At 50.9% G+C, this 15,201-nt stretch overlaps 3 protein-coding genes across 4 annotated transcripts in view; 2 read left to right on the forward strand and 1 right to left on the reverse strand.

Moving 5' to 3' along the window:
* TSPAN31 (tetraspanin 31) overlaps positions 1 to 2,278 on the forward strand; it is a 10,189-nt gene extending 7,911 nt beyond the window's left edge. For both annotated transcript variants that reach the window (XM_050747362.1, XM_050747361.1), the window contains exons 3-6: positions 204 to 284; positions 618 to 749; positions 1,053 to 1,166; positions 1,253 to 2,278. In XM_050747362.1, the coding sequence (XP_050603319.1) occupies positions 207 to 284; positions 618 to 749; positions 1,053 to 1,166; positions 1,253 to 1,327 (399 nt within the window). In that variant the 5' untranslated portion in view covers positions 204 to 206 and the 3' untranslated portion in view covers positions 1,328 to 2,278. The remainder of the gene's footprint in view (positions 1 to 203; positions 285 to 617; positions 750 to 1,052; positions 1,167 to 1,252) is intronic.
* Positions 2,279 to 7,253, reverse strand: CDK4 (cyclin dependent kinase 4). Its single transcript, XM_050747355.1, has 8 exons — positions 6,230 to 7,253; positions 5,556 to 5,792; positions 5,265 to 5,400; positions 4,980 to 5,147; positions 4,713 to 4,822; positions 3,486 to 3,536; positions 3,214 to 3,349; positions 2,279 to 2,653 (listed from the first exon to the last, which is right to left on the reverse strand). Exons 2-8 carry the CDS (start codon positions 5,771 to 5,773, stop codon positions 2,561 to 2,563), a joined length of 912 nt encoding a protein of 303 aa, XP_050603312.1. The 5' UTR covers positions 5,774 to 5,792; positions 6,230 to 7,253; the 3' UTR covers positions 2,279 to 2,560.
* Positions 7,254 to 9,177: 1,924 nt separating this feature from the next.
* MARCHF9 (membrane associated ring-CH-type finger 9) lies at positions 9,178 to 13,529 on the forward strand. Its single transcript, XM_050747350.1, has 4 exons — positions 9,178 to 9,959; positions 11,017 to 11,172; positions 12,214 to 12,406; positions 12,675 to 13,529. The coding sequence occupies exons 1-4, from the start codon at positions 9,603 to 9,605 to the stop codon at positions 13,007 to 13,009; spliced, it is 1,041 nt and encodes a 346-aa protein (XP_050603307.1). The 5' UTR covers positions 9,178 to 9,602; the 3' UTR covers positions 13,010 to 13,529.
* The last annotated feature ends 1,672 nt before the right edge of the window (positions 13,530 to 15,201 follow it).

Here is a 15,201-nt window from a genome sequence, read left to right on the forward strand (position 1 = left end):
TATGGAAGATGTTAAAAGGGTAGGGGACCTCAGGGATTTTGGACATGTCTCCTTGCCCTGCCCTGTCCCATAATCTACGAAACAAAAGCTGATTTTATTGCTTTCAATTTGACATGGTGGTATAAGTTCTATGAACAGATGAGACCAGTTATAGATGGAACATAAAGGAATCTAGGACTTTTTTCCATAACCTTTCCTCTCAGTACATGATCATCCTTGGTTTGGTCTTCATCTTCCAATTTGTAATCTCTTGCTCATGTCTGGCTATTAACCGAAGCAAACAGGTAAGACAGTACCCTTTCAAGTACTTACTTGCTTTTTAAAATTTTCCTCTTAACCTCAAAACTGCTTCCTTAGTCTGGCCCCAGCTACCCAAAGATCATCCTTAGGTGCACTGCTTCTGGCCCCTTGGGCTATTTGCTTCCTCTGGAATGTCTGGTTAATTTTTCATGAGGATGATCTAGAGAACCTGAAAAGGTAGATATGTATTGTGTCTATAATTGTGGCACACCGTTATGCTTCTGGTTGACTTCTTTTGCTGGACTAGGGAAATTGAGGCACTTGAACTGATACTGGGATGTAGGGAGACTTAATTTCTCTCTGCCCATATCCTCCAGACAGATGTCATCAATGCTTCTTGGTGGGTCATGAGCAACAAGACTCGGGATGAACTGGAAAGAAGTTTTGATTGTTGTGGCTTATTCAACCTCACAACCCTGTACCAACAAGATTATGATTTCTGCACTGCAGTGAGTGTGTTGGGGGTGGTGCAGCAGCCAGGGGAGGTAGGAAACTGGGTAAGGACAATGCCCAAGTTGGCAAATTTAGTTCGAATGTCATTGTTTCTCGAGAAGCCCTCTTGTATTGGGGCTGTGTATTGGTGGGGGGTGGGGGTGGATAAAGAGGCTGGGGAATTAGCCAAGTCGGATTTTAGTTTGTAGGACGCTGGTCAGATAATAGGAAAGTTTCTAGAGACATTCGGCATAGGTATTGGTGACTAGCAACTTTACATTAGCAACTTTGCATTCTTCACACACACGTTTTATCCTCAGATCTGCAAGAGCCAGAGCCCCACATGCCAGATGTGTGGAGAAAAGTTTCTTAAGCATTCAGATGAAGCCCTGAAAATCCTAGGGGGTGTTGGACTCTTCTTTAGCTTTACAGAGGTACATTCTCCAGTTTCCTCATGCACATCCTTTTCAACTTGAGACTGAGAATTGATTGATGCTTCTCTCTCCCTTTGTTCCTACAGATCCTTGGTGTTTGGCTAGCAATGAGATTTCGGAATCAGAAGGATCCTAGAGCCAACCCCAGTGCCTTTCTATGAGACTTTGGATCCTTCTGACTTCTCTTCTGCTCTAAGCTTTCTCTTCCTCCCTTAGGGAATATCTAGGGTCTGTAACCATTTTGGTTTGAGAAAAAGGAAAGGCCCCTTGTCAAATCCTCTAAAATTGATGGAATAGCAAGACTTTATGGCTTGACATATTTTAGTGGGAGCCAGACTATAAGGAATAAAAGGAAAAACTTTCTCCCTCTCTCTCCAAAAGGATATGGGAAACTTCTGAGGGTACATAGGATGGGCTGGAGTCATTCTTAGCTGTTTCCCCTCCTCCGTCCATATGCTGGATCACCTCAACATACTCTGGGGTGTGGCTCTAAGGGTAAATCAGGGACAGAGCCAAGGAGAAAACCACCAAGAGCTCTTTCCTGTAATAAGCAGGACCCAGTTTGAGAAAGTTCAGTGAATATAAAAAAGCCATTTAAAAATCTATATATATATATATATATTTTTTGACATTGAGTCTTGCTCTGTTGCCCAGGCTGGAGTGCAATGGCATGATCTCAGCTCACTGCAACCTCTGCCTCCCGGGTTCAAGCGATTCTCCTGCCTTAATCTCCCAAGTAACTGGGATTACAGGTGTGCGCCACCACGCCCGGCTAATTTTGTATTTTTAGTAGAGACAGGGTTTCACCATGTTAGTCAGGCTGGTCTCGAACTCCTGACCTCAGGTGATCCACCCGCGTTGGCCTCCCAAAGTGTTGAGATTATAGGTGTGAGCCACCGTGCCCCGCCCTAAAATCCATATTCAAAGAAGCAATTTCTGTTCCTTTCTAAGCTTTGTCAGTCAAGGGGCTCCACTGACTTGCTAGGCCCTGTAACTTAACCAGTCTTTGAGGTTTTGCAGGAAAGTCCCTTCTTCCAAGTGGTTATTCCAAATCGCACAATGGCAAAGCCAAACAGAGGAAGAAACATTAAAAAAAAAAAAAAAGACCATTATTTCTTTGTTTTGTTTTTCCTGTATAAAAAAGGACCCCAAATATAAAGGTAGGGAGAGGGACAAGTGGGAACATACCCCTTAGTGTAGAGAAATAGTGGGCCAGGAGAAGGAGAAGCCTCAAAAGGAGAGGTAGGAGGGAAATGTTAAGGCAGCAAAGTAATCTCTGTAGAAAGATGGAGGAGGAGCCTCCACAGCCTCAGAGATAAAGGCAAAGATTGCCCTCTCAGTGTCCAGAAGGGAAATGGCAGCTTTTCTTCCTTCCATGGCAGCCACTCCATTGCTCACTCCGGATTACCTTCATCCTTATGTAGATAAGAGTGCTGCAGAGCTCGAAAGGCAGAGATTCGCTTGTGTGGGTTAAAAGTCAGCATTTCCTGAGGGGAGAGGCAAAGGTCAGAAAACCATGAAGAAAACTGAGAGAGATTTCTACCCACCCATGACAATACCTGGGATGAGTTCTCTTCTTTTTTTTTTTTTTTTTTTGAGACAGAGTCTCGCTCTGATGCCCAGCCTGGAGTGCAATGGTATGATCTCAGCTCACTGCAACCTCTGCCTCCTGAGTTCAAGTGATTCTCCTGCCTCAGCCTCCCAAGTAGCTGGGATTACAGGCGTGCACCACCACGCCCGGCTTATTTTTGCATTTTTAGTAGAGACAAGGTTTCAACACGTTGGCCAGGCTGGTCTCCCAACTTCTGACTTCAGGTGATCTGCCCACCTTGGCCTCCCAAAGTGCTGGGATTACAGGCGTGAGCCACCACGCCTAGCCAGGATGGGTTCTCTTCCACATCCCTCTCTGTGGGTGGCCATCTGCAGCTATAATAAAAACTACAGCCCATCTACCAACCAAGTTTCATTAACCACAGTGGCCAGGGCCCTGCACACTGCTCTATTTCTTTCCCCAGTCTCTCCCTGTGCCCACAGCCATCTCCAGTACCAGCAGCAGCTGTGCTCCCGACTCCTCCATCTCAGGTACCACCGACTGCACTGGGCGGGGCCCTCTGGGGGGAAAGGCTCCACGGGGCAGGGATACATCTCGAGGCCAGTCATCCTCTGGAGGCAGCCCAATCAGGCTGTGGGGGACAGGAGAACTCTGGTCAGGAGGGTCCTCCAGTTCCCATCCCCATGGGCAGAGCCAGTTGCCATCCTGGGCTTAGCAGAAAGAGGACTGAGAATAGAAAATCTTTTTCTCCCACGTTGGTCACTTACTCAAAGATTTTGCCCAACTGGTCAGCTTCAGAGTTTCCACAGAAGAGAGGCCTAAGGTGAGAAGGGACATAAGGTAGCAGTCATTTTCAAAGATATCTTAGTTGAATGGTTACTGCTTAGTGGCCCAAAATAGAAAGCACAGGGGATAAAGGTCGATAATTCCAGCACTTTGGGATGCTGAGGTGAGAGGACTGCTTGAGCCCAGGAGTTCCAGATCAGCCTGGGCAAGCAAGACCTTGTCTCTTAAAAAAAAAAAAAAAAAAAAAAAAAAAAAAAAAATTGCTGGGCACAGTGGCTCACGCCTGTAATCCCAGCACGTTAGGAGGCTGAGGCAGGCGGATCATGAGGTCAAGAGATTGAGACCATTCTGGCCAACATGGTGAAACCCCGTCTCTACTAAAAATACAAAAATTAGCTGGACGTGGTGGCACGCACCTGTAGTCCCAGCTACTTGGGAGGCTGAGTCAGGAGAATCACTTGAACCTGGGAGGCGGAGGTTGCAGTGAGCTGAGATCGCACCACTGCACTCCAGCCTGGCGACAAGGCGAGACTCCGTCTCAAAAAAAAAAAAAAAGCCAGTCATGGTGGCATGCACCTATAGTTTCTGCTACTCAGGAGGCTGAGACGGGAGAATTGCTTGAGCCCAGGAGATAGAGGCTACAGTGAGCTGTAATTGGGCCATTGCACTCCAGCCTGGGTGACAGAGTGAAACCTTATTGCAAAAATAAATAAATAAATAAAAGAGAATAAAGGGATATGAAGTTCCTAATTCTAGAACATTTCAGAGCTTTCTGCTATGGGCAAAGTAGTCAGTAGTATGCAAGTAAAAGAATGGGGCCAGGTCCAGTAGTTCACGCTTGTAATCCCAGCACTTTGGGAGGTAGCAGTGGGAGGACTGCTTGAGTACAAGAGTTCAAGACCAGCCTGGGCAATATACTGAGACCCCCCCCCTCTCTACAGAAATATTAAAAAACTAGCTGGGCATGGAGTGTCAGCTACTTGGGAGGCTGAGATGGGAGGATCACTTGAGCCCAGGAGGTTGACACTGCAGTGAGCTGTGATCATGCCATTGCAATCCAGCCTGAGCAACAAAGCAAGCCCTGGTCTCAAAAAAAAAAAAAAAAAAAAAAAGAAAAAGAAAAAGAAAGAATGGGCAGGGTGTGGACGTGGTTTATGAACAAGCAATTTGGGGAATTCAAGGTGGTCCAGGGTATGTGGGTCCCATACTTTCGACGAAACATCTCTGCAAAGATACAGCCAACACTCCACATGTCCACAGGTGTTGCATATGTGGACTGCAGAAGAACTTCCGGAGCTCGGTACCAGAGTGTAACAACCTAAAGAGAATAGGAAGAATGGATGGGGACTCCATGGGTTACCACAAAACACAACTTGCTTGACTGAACACATGAAGCACATGACTTCTCAATTGCTACAGGCAATCACTCTCCTACTCCCAACCAGAACCCATTTTGGTACCATCTTTCTACTGACCACAGGTGTAAGTGCCATCTGGTAGCTGTAGATTCTGGCCAGGCCAAAGTCAGCCAGCTTGACTGTTCCACCACTTGTCACCAGAATGTTCTCTGGCTTCAGATCTCGGTGAACGATGCAATTTGCATGAAGGAAATCTAGGCCTCTTAGAAACTGGCGCATCAAATCCTAGTTTAGAAGGGGGAGGTACAGATGCACTGGAAACTAGGCACCATACCTGAAATCCCAGGAGGTTTTACTACAAAGGTCCCAATCCACCTCTCAATGCCTACCAACCCCACTCACCTTGATGGTCTCGGCTGGCAAGCCTGGTGGGGGTGCTTTGTCCAGATACGTCCTTAGGTCTTGGTCTACATGCTCAAACACCAGGGTTACCTTGATCTCCCGGTCAGTTCGGGATGTGGCACAGACGTCCATCAGCCTGGCCAGAGTAAATGCTCACTTTTCAATCCCCTTTAACCCAACGTGGCCTCTCATTATTTCCTCAGGGTCCCCACTTCTCTACAGATCACCACACCCCACCTATAGGCTGTCTTTTCCCTTTACTCCCCACTCCCCTCGTCACCACCTTCTCACCGGACTACATTGGGATGTTCAAAAGCCTCCAGTCGCCTCAGTAAGGCCACCTCCCGAACTGTGCTGATGGGAAGGCCTCCTCCAGCTCCTCCTCCATTGGGGACTCTCACACTCTTGAGGGCCACAAAGTGGCCACTGTGGGGATCACGGGCCTTGTACACTGTCCCATAGGCACCGACACCAATTTCAGCCACTGGCTCATATCGAGAGGTAGCCATTCTCAGATCAAGGGCGACCCTACAATCACAGACTCCTATCACCAAAAGTCCCTTACAGAATTAGGATGGTATGAGCCTGCAGCAACAAAAGGACTCCCAAAAAAAAGCACAAAGAGCAACACTAGCATCCCATCCCCCGCTCGCAGTCTTCCTTGGGGCCGGCCCCAGAGATAACACAATGACTCAATTCCAACCCCTCCAGCCACGTGAGGCCCTGCAATAAAAAACGCATTTTCCTTTGGGACAATCGCGCCCTGCACAAAGATCACACATGACACATGCCTTGCATCAAAGATCCTACACCTCAGTCCCTAAAATTATACTTTCCCATGACCACAAAGGCCCCACTTCCCGCCCTTGAGCGACCCCTCCATAACCAGCTCGAGAAACGAACGCGTGGAAAACTGTGAGGGGGGCGGGCACTGGTTCTCATTCCCGGGAAGGGACTGCACTTACCTCACGCCAGGCCGGGGTGCTGCGGGGGCGGCCCGTTATCGGGGCCCCGGAGCTGGTTCCTACGGCCCCATACACCCAAGCTCGGTCCGGGGCAGCTGGACGCAGAGGGCCCGACCATAGACACAGGCCGCAAGCTAGAGAGGCCCCCTCACCCCCACCCTCACCATGTGACCAGCTGCCAAAGAGGCGCGCGGAAACTGGGAGGGCGGGGCGAACGCCGGACGTTCTGGGCACGTGACTGCCACCCATGCGCGGAGGGGTGGCCAGGAGCCGCTTTGACGGGGAGGAGGGCGAAGAGTGTAAGGGGGCGGAGGGGCGATGGTAGCCACGTGATCTGTTGCTATCACACGTGACCGCTTGACATTGCTCTGAGGAGCAGAGGTGTGGTTACGCGGCGGGCACGTGACTGGCTGCCACAACCCCCGCCGCGGGGGGGCGCGGTGAGGGGACAAGAGAGGGTGGAGCCCGAGGCGGTGCCATGGCAACCTAGGCCACCCAGAGCCCAACTCCCGGCTGAAGGATTGTCTCACTACCGGTCTGAAGGCTGAACTCCAGTCTCACTACCGGTCTTTCAGCCTGTCTACATTGGGGAGGGAATGGGAGTTGGGGTACCAGAGGTGATGCTGTCACCTTTTCGCTCTACCATGATAAAACATACTCTCATTTGTGTCATTGATTCATTCATTAATTCTACAACATTTTACTGAGTGCTTGCTTCCAGTGTGTATGTGGGTTTTTATTTTGTTTCTGGTGTCTGTCACTGGCCCTTTAAAGTAGTGGTACGACTATCTAGAAAGATGTAGCCAACAATGGGGTCTTCTAAAATAGGGAGTAAACAATGCCCATTTGAGGGCAAAACTACGATTAAAGGACGGACAGAAGGCAGATTAATACAGTAATCCAACAGGTTCAGTGACAAGGTAATGCCCCCTCTTTTCTCAACTTCCAAATCTCCCTGGGAGTGTTAATGCAAAGACCTGAGGCCATCTGGCAGAGAAGTTATTAATGAGCAGGAGACAGGAATACTTGACCTTTAAGTTTTTTTTTTTCCCCAGTAGGACGGTTCTATGATTATGTGATATTTATATATGTGTATATATACTTCTATGTATATATGTATGTATATATTATTTATTACATGTAATATATAAGATTACATGTAATCTTATACATGTAAGGAGTGTACATGTGCAAGAAAGTTACCACCACACCCCCTGCACCCTCCAGACCACCACAATGAATGAAAATGACATGTCTCCTTCTGTAAACCTTGTGACTGCTCATTGGGAGTCATTGTGCTTCCCTCTTTTTCCCTAGTGCCTCTTTCTTAGCACTTAGCGGTGTCCAGAACACACTTTTTCCCAAATGGCCTCTGCCCACAGACACCGAGGTAGACGTAGGTAGATTTCTCCTACTTTCTTTGTTTTATTGGCTCCAAGGTCTTCATGTCCTAGCCCTTTGAGGGTATGGGAGTAAAGGAGGAAAGCGGTTAGTGTCTCATTTGTGAGAATTTGTGTAAAATCTAAAGCCATTTTATTACCCTATTTGCCACTCCTTCCACTCTAACTTGTTTTCCTTAACCATCTGGCTGAGAATATAAGAGTTCAAACTAGAAGATGAATATAAACCGTGATTTAGAGCAAAATGGAATACATGTTAATACAGATGCCCCCTCTTTCCATCCTGATACTTGTAGTCCTGGGCCCCTCCTAGCAAGGGCAGCTGAAACACTAGTAAGAAAAATCTCAAGGACTGAACTGACTAAGGGGCTCAAGAGGTGAATGTTTTATTGGCTACCTTGCTAGGGGTGGGTGCTTTGTAAGCCTTTTGGAGGCGAAGATAAGTGTCTAAGTTTTTCAAACTCCCTTCCCACACCAGCATTCCCCACTTCAGCCTCACCTTCCACATAAGCCCTTCGCACCCTTACTCTCTTTACAACAGAAGCCGTCTTCTCTGTCTGCTTGGGTCCCAGCCTCTTTTTCTGATTCATTCATTAGTCCATCCAAAACATTTGAATACTTCATGGGAACATTACTGTCTCTCCATCACTTTCTATTGAGGAACCTTAATTTGGCAGTCTGTCCCAGGCTCTGTCCCCTCCCTTCTTCTGTTAATTACTCTTTCACTAATTAATTTTTTTCCCAGTGCGTTTGACCCAATGAGCTCCCCTGGAATCCCTTTTCCCTCAGCTTTGCAAAGGGAAGGAGAGGGAGAATGTAAGTGTAAGGCAGAAAAAAATGTGATGAGGGTAGAGCTTTTTCTCAGAGTGAAGGCTCCATAAGAGCAAAGGGTAAGTGTGTGCGTTGTTCACTTCAATGTAGTGGAGGTGAGGGCAGGAGAGTACCAGGAAAGACACTCCCATCCCTTTAGCACTTCTACCTCCCCTGCTCACTCACCTCCTTCACACATTACAATCACAGGCTTCTGTTTCTCAGACAACGCGACTCCATTCCTTACACACCGCTCTTTCCCAGTCCCCATCGAGCACACTTTTCAGCCCTTTGGGTAAAGTGTATATTGCTTGAGTCCCTCCCTTGCCCATGTACCTCCTTCACACCTCCGACGCTTTAACAGCTCTTTCTTTGCACATTCCCATTTTGCACAAGCCTCTCCCTCCCCGGTACACCTGCGTCCTTTGACCACTCACCTTCCATGCTCACCCGTTCATCTCCCACTCCCAGACACACACCTAGTCTATTCGTGTGCACACTCCCCTTCCTTGGCCACTCCCCTTCCTCCACCCTCTTCGGGCTCTCACACTTGCCCCCGCCCCTGGGGACACCTGCTCGTGCGGGGCAGGGCGGGGATGCGCAGCCGCGGCCCCTTCTGCTCTCCCCCTCCCCGCCCCGCCCCTCCCTCCATCCTTCACCCGCTCCCCGGCGCCCGCCCCGCCCGCCCCGCCCGCCCGCCGCTCCGGGGGGGTCTCCGCCGCCGCCGCCGCCGGAAGGAGCCGCCATTTGCCACCGCCGAGCGCACGGGCCGAGCCAAGCCTGATCCCGGAGCCGGAGGGGGACTGGGACCGGGAGGACGGCGATGGGGGGCGGCCCCGCCGCAGGAGGACCCGGGCGCGTAACCCCCGGGGCCCGGCCCGCTCCGGACCCAGACCCGCGGGGTGCGGCACCCTGAGCCCCCCTCCCCGCCTCCTGCCCTGGCCATGGCCGCCCACCCCGCCGCCCCCGGGCCGCCAGCCCGCTCGGCCCCGTAAGCACCGGAGTCCCGGCTGTGGCAGCAGTGAACGGCGGTCGCAGGCCCGGAAGACCCCGGCCCGGCTCGGCTCTCCAGCGCGCGCCCCCTTCCCGGCCTTGTCCTCTCCCCTCCCCCCGCCGCCAGCGAGCCCCCCTTGCACGCCGCCCCCCGCCCCAGCGCCCGGACGATGCTCAAGTCTCGGCTCCGCATGTTTCTGAACGAGCTGAAGCTGCTGGTTCTGACAGGCGGGGGGCGGCCCCGGGCCGAGCCGCAGCCCCGGGGGGGCGGGGGAGGCGGCTGCGGCTGGGCGCCCTTCGCTGGCTGCTCCACCCGGGACGGCGACGGCGACGAGGAGGAGTACTACGGGTCGGAGCCGCGGGCTCGGGGCCTGGCCGGCGACAAGGAGCCGCGGGCCGGACCCCTGCCGCCGCCCGCGCCGCCGCTGCCGCCCCCGGGCGCACTGGACGCCCTGTCGCTCAGCAGCAGCCTGGACAGCGGACTCCGAACCCCTCAGTGCCGGATCTGCTTCCAGGGCCCGGAGCAGGTCAGGCCTGGGCACCTGGCCGGGCGCGGAGTGGTGGGGGCGCGCACCTGGGGTGTCAGCGGAGACTGCGAGCAGAGGCGGTGCCTAAGGAGGCTGGGCGGGCCCCAGGACCCGGAGTGGGAATGGGGTGAGGCGGAGTGGGAATGGGGTGAGGCCGAGGGGCTGGCAGGGGACTCCTGGAGCGCTTGTTTGTGTTGGAGGGTCAAGGGTCCCCAGGAAGGGGTGGGGCTTTCTCCCCGGAGAGCACAAAATCCATCTCACCCATTAACAGGGACTGCTGTTCTTTCCTATTTGCCTCGCCCCAGGGTCTCCGTAAGCTGAGGGGACCTGTTCTCTTGCAGGTGGGCAGAAAAGAGTGCTTCTGTGCCCACCTAGAAGGGAGGGGCCCAGCCAGCGCCCTTGCTTAGCTCAGTATTTCTCCCTATGGGGTACTTTTTTTCACTTCCCATCCTGCAACTTTCTATCTCATTCTAAAGAGTATTCTTTGTTAAAATTTTATGGGCAAAGTTGTCCCAGAATAGTGCTAGGAGGGTGTCTCTGTAGTGAGAATTGATTCCTTGATTAAAGGGAAACACCCTTCACTCCCACCTCCGGAATTTCTCCCTTTTAATACGTGGAAACCGAGGACCGTAACCCATCCTAGTTTGCACCAGATCTGTGAAGTAACTTTACAGTGATGGGGTGGGGGAAGGAAAACATGGCTCAGAAGCTCTAACCCTCTCCTCCCTCCAGATCCTAAGAGGAAGCCTTTCCTTTGAGAAGTCTTAAAGACCACCCATTCCAAATTCTAGGAAAAGAGAAGATCCAGTCCTTCTCCCCTCTAATCCCCCCATCCCTTTCCATCCCTCATCTCTTTGGTATGGGAAGTTTCCCTTGATCTCCAAGGGAAACTTATTTTCTGTTGCAGCCTTACTTAGCCTCTTGCCCTGTCTTGGGTGAAAGGCCTGAGTTTTTTAACGTGGGCAAGTGACCTGAAGAGGTTTCCCTGTCTGGGAGCGCGGCCGAGTGGGGTCGGGGTGGTGATGGCTGACAGGGTCCCTCCTCACTCTTCCTCCAGGGGGAGCTCTTGAGCCCCTGCCGCTGCGACGGCTCAGTGCGCTGCACGCACCAGCCCTGCCTCATCCGCTGGATCAGCGAGAGGGGCTCCTGGAGCTGTGAGCTCTGCTACTTCAAGTACCAGGTCCTGGCGATCAGCACCAAGAACCCACTGCAGGTGAGGTGCAAGGAGAGGACTCAGAGACTGGGCGGGGACTTTTTAGCTATTGGAATGAGGAACCTTCCAGGAGGCCTATTTCATTTACTCTTTTCCCAAAGCCACCCTTCCCCACCAATTACTGCAGTCGCCTGTGTGTCTGTATATCCTTCCTCCCTTAATTTATTCACAAAAACATTTACAGGGTGCCACTTATATTCCAGGCACTGTTCTAGGCACTGGAATAACCACCACTCCCCACCCGACACACACACACAGACACAGAAAAGAAAAAGAAAACAGAAAAAATGCCGGGCGCGGTGGCTCATGCCTGTAATCCCAGCACTTTGGGAGGCCGAGGCGGGCGGATCACAAGGTCAAGAGTTTGAGACCAGCCTGGCCAACATGGTGAAACCCCGTCTCTACTAAGAATACAAAAATTAGCGGGGCGTGGTGGCGCTTGCCTGTAATCCCAGCTGCTCGTGAGGCTGAGGCAGGAGAATCCTTGAGCCCGGGAGGCAGAGGTTGCAGTGAGCCGAGATAACAGCCACTGCACTCCAGCCTGGGCAACAGAGCAAGACTCCGTCTCGAAGGAAAAAAAAAAGAAAAAGAAAAGAAAACATGATGTTGATGATGATAGCAAACGTGTAGTGTTTTCTGTGTCAAGTTTTGGTGTGTATTAACTCTTTTAATCTTCACAATAATCTTATTAGTTAGATACTGTTATTATCCCCTCTTACAAATGAGGATACTGATGCACAAAGATTTGAAAACTTACCCAAGGTTACTTAGCCAGTAAGTGATGGAGTCAAGATTTGGGATTCAAATCTAGATGTTTTGGTTTCAGAGCACTTGCCCAATCCTGCCTTTTTAAAATAAGACAGACAAATGGTGTCAGACAAGTGCCACGTTCTAGATTTAATGAAGGCACAGAGAAGACAGATGTTGATCCTGCCTGAAGGTTTTAGGGAAGGTTACTGGAGCACCCTGCTTTTCAGGGCCACCCATCACCTGGCCCTCCATCCCTTTCTGGGACTCTTTGGAGCCCTTTCTCCCACACAGTGGCAGGCCATCTCCCTGACGGTCATCGAGAAGGTCCAGATTGCTGCCATAGTCCTGGGCTCGCTCTTCCTGGTTGCCAGCATCTCCTGGCTCATCTGGTCCTCACTCAGCCCTTCAGCCAAGTGGCAACGACAGGATCTGCTCTTTCAGATCTGCTACGGCATGTATGGCTTCATGGATGTCGTCTGCATAGGTGAGGGCACCTCTCTCCTTTACCTGCTCTGTATCTTCCTCTTACACACCTGACTCCCCTGCCCATCCCCTCAGTTTCATGGCCTTATTTTCTGCCACTGGGGGCCTTTAGGGCTATCCTGGTGCCCCCTCAACCCACTTCCCTGCTTCTCCAGGGCCCTTTGCAACTGTATCTTCTCACTCTGAAGAAATGCTTGCTTAAGTACCTCTGGCCACAGTTAAGTATCTAGGCCACAGTTAACCCTGGATTTCTTATCCCTATTGCTCAGGCCTCATCATCCATGAAGGCTCCTCTGTCTACCGCATCTTCAAGCGCTGGCAGGCAGTGAACCAGCAGTGGAAGGTCCTAAATTATGACAAGACCAAGGACATAGGAGGAGATGCAGGGGGAGGGACGGCAGGGAAGCCGGGCCCCAGGACCTCACGGACGGGCCCCACCTCTGGGGCCACCAGCCGCCCCCCAGCTGCCCAGCGCATGCGGACGCTCTTGCCTCAGCGCTGCGGTTATACAATCTTGCACCTCCTTGGGCAGCTGCGGCCACCAGATACCCGTTCCAGCTCCCATTCTGGCCGAGAGGTTGTCATGAGGGTCACTACAGTCTGAACTGGACTCCAGGAGCAGGGATCTTGAGTCAATGCATCAGTCAGAGAAGAGCTCTCATGACTGCTGGAGGTACCAGCTCGACAAGGTGTTTGGGGCATGCTGCCCCCATCACCTGGGATCTCTGTGGGCAGCCTCAAGCTGGAGACATTGTCTGGCCTCACTGCCCACTGGGTAGAGACACCTGGATGACATTTCAGTACCCACTGGCAGCTTCTCACACTCATCCAGAGATGGCCGGTGGGCAGGCGGGGAGAGCAGCTTTCCTTCCCTGGAGAGAACCGTCTTTACCTCAGCTCCTAGGGCCTCCAGCCCCCCAGCTCCACCATGGCGACTTGGTGAAGGGGGACCAATGCCAGAAGAAAGGGGCTGTAGACCCCTATTCCCTACCCCATGGCCACAGGGCATCTGGCAATAAGACTAGTATACATTGACCTCCCGTTCCCTGCATGAGGGCGGGGGACTTCCCCCTGCTCCATCCCCCATTGCATGGGGGAAGGGCATAAAGAATCATTTATATGCACGTGGAGACTCCTTTCTCATCTGGGGCTTTTCTGGAGGGTTGGGAGGTGTGGGGAGGTTTCTCTGCACAGGTTGCAAATCCCAAATGCAGCAGTGGGTTCCGAGTTGTAGGTGTGACTCCCACTTGCTGGTGAATAATTCATGTTGGCTGCTAGGTGGCAGCGCTCAGAGGTATCTAAGGGGTAGATCTGAACCTGCCACCTATGAGTTATATGATTTAGAAAAAAATCTCTTAGCTATGGTTTTCCTGTCTACCTCATAGGGTTGGAATAAGGATAAATGAGGGACAGGTTGGATGTCGTTGCAAAGAAAATCAGCAATGACATAAAGAGATTTCTAGACTAGTTGATGGTTCATTTATTTCAAATAGTAGCTGGTATAACAAATTCTAAAATGTGTTTTTCATCTGAAGTTGCACAGAATCTTGGAATTTTATGTTGAGTGACATAATAGGTATGGAAATATGAGGGAAAATAGACATTGCAAATGTGAAGCATGGTGATTATTTGTAAGAATGAGAACTCCTCTGACTAAATATTTGGGCCTATGGGCTGGGGAAGGCTGGAGCCATCCGCCTTGTTCTGGAGATCATCTGGGTTCTTTTAGCCCTTCTCAAGTACTGTGCTCACCCAGAAAAGCAGTGTGGAGTGAATTTGGACTCATTTGGAGTGAGATGGAGGGAACCCCCCCTCAGTTATGAGTCTCCAACCCCAGTTTAAGCTATTTCTATGGCAGTTTAGGGTCACAGGTTTGATCCCGGTGTGCCCAGCTAGTGGTATTAATGGATGGCATTATGTTTGGAGGCAGCAGCATAGAGGACTGTTGTTTATAGAGAAAAGATTTGGGAAAGACTGGTTAAAATGTGGGTCAGCCTGAAGGCTGGGCACTTTCTTCTGTGACTTTGAGGTTGTGTATTATATGAATGATGCTGTTTTTTTTAAGTAAACCATTCATCAGCAATTAAATAATTCCTTCATTCACAGCTAAAGTTAGATCTGGAGGCCTTTCTTATTATTGATCCTTCTCTCAGGGAAGGTTCTGCTCTGCCTCCTTCCTCCCTGGGGATGTTTTGGAGAAAATGATTCTCTTGTAAAGGCCCACACATATACTTGTCCAGGAAACCTTGATCCCCTTGCCTCTCCCAAAAGGGGTCTTTGTCGCTGTCCATGGTGCTGGCATCCAGACTAACCTAGGGATCTAGGAACTAAAGCTGGACTGGGGTTCAAGTAATTTCAAAGTGTGGAAGTATATAACTTCCAATTTCTGAAGGAGTAGAGTGGATAGGGAGCTGAGACTGAGTCCTCCGTCTGCTCAGTAGGAAACTGTTTCCCCAGAGAGAGAACCCTCTATACCCCCCAAGTTGGGAGACAGAAAGGCCAGACTTTCCTGATTTGCCATTCACAGAAGAGCTAGTGGGGACCAAATGGGGGATTGCAAATCAGAGTGACTACTATTATCTATACTGGCAGGTAGGGCTCAGGCATATAGGACACATGTGGAGCTTCCTGTGCCAAGCCTGAGCTGTCCTCTGTGATGGATCTGCAGGGAAGGTTAGACATACCAAAGAAAATAGACATATTCACACACAAACACACTGTATCCATTTACACTCTGGGTCCTAAAATGAGGCGAAGTGGGACACTTTCCCCTCTCCTTCAGCACTAATGGAAGTA

This window comes from Macaca thibetana, chromosome 11 (assembly GCF_024542745.1).
Source record: "Macaca thibetana thibetana isolate TM-01 chromosome 11, ASM2454274v1, whole genome shotgun sequence".
Classification (NCBI taxonomy): Eukaryota; Metazoa; Chordata; class Mammalia; order Primates; family Cercopithecidae; genus Macaca; species Macaca thibetana.

Coding starts and splice junctions, on each gene's coding strand:
- CDK4 (XM_050747355.1), bottom strand. CDS start 5,773: ATGGCTACCTCTCGATATGAGCCAGTGGCTGAAATTGGTGTCGGTGCC. Junction 4,823..4,979: donor AGATGGCACTTACACCTGTG/GTCAGTAGAAAG, acceptor TATTCTCTTTAG/GTTGTTACACTCTGGTACCG. Junction 2,654..3,213: donor CGGGAGCACAGCTGCTGCTG/GTACTGGAGATG, acceptor CTCTCCCCTCAG/GAAATGCTGACTTTTAACCC.
- MARCHF9 (XM_050747350.1), top strand. CDS start 9,603: ATGCTCAAGTCTCGGCTCCGCATGTTTCTGAACGAGCTGAAGCTGCTG. Junction 9,960..11,016: donor GCTTCCAGGGCCCGGAGCAG/GTCAGGCCTGGG, acceptor CTCTTCCTCCAG/GGGGAGCTCTTGAGCCCCTG. Junction 12,407..12,674: donor CATGGATGTCGTCTGCATAG/GTGAGGGCACCT, acceptor CCTATTGCTCAG/GCCTCATCATCCATGAAGGC.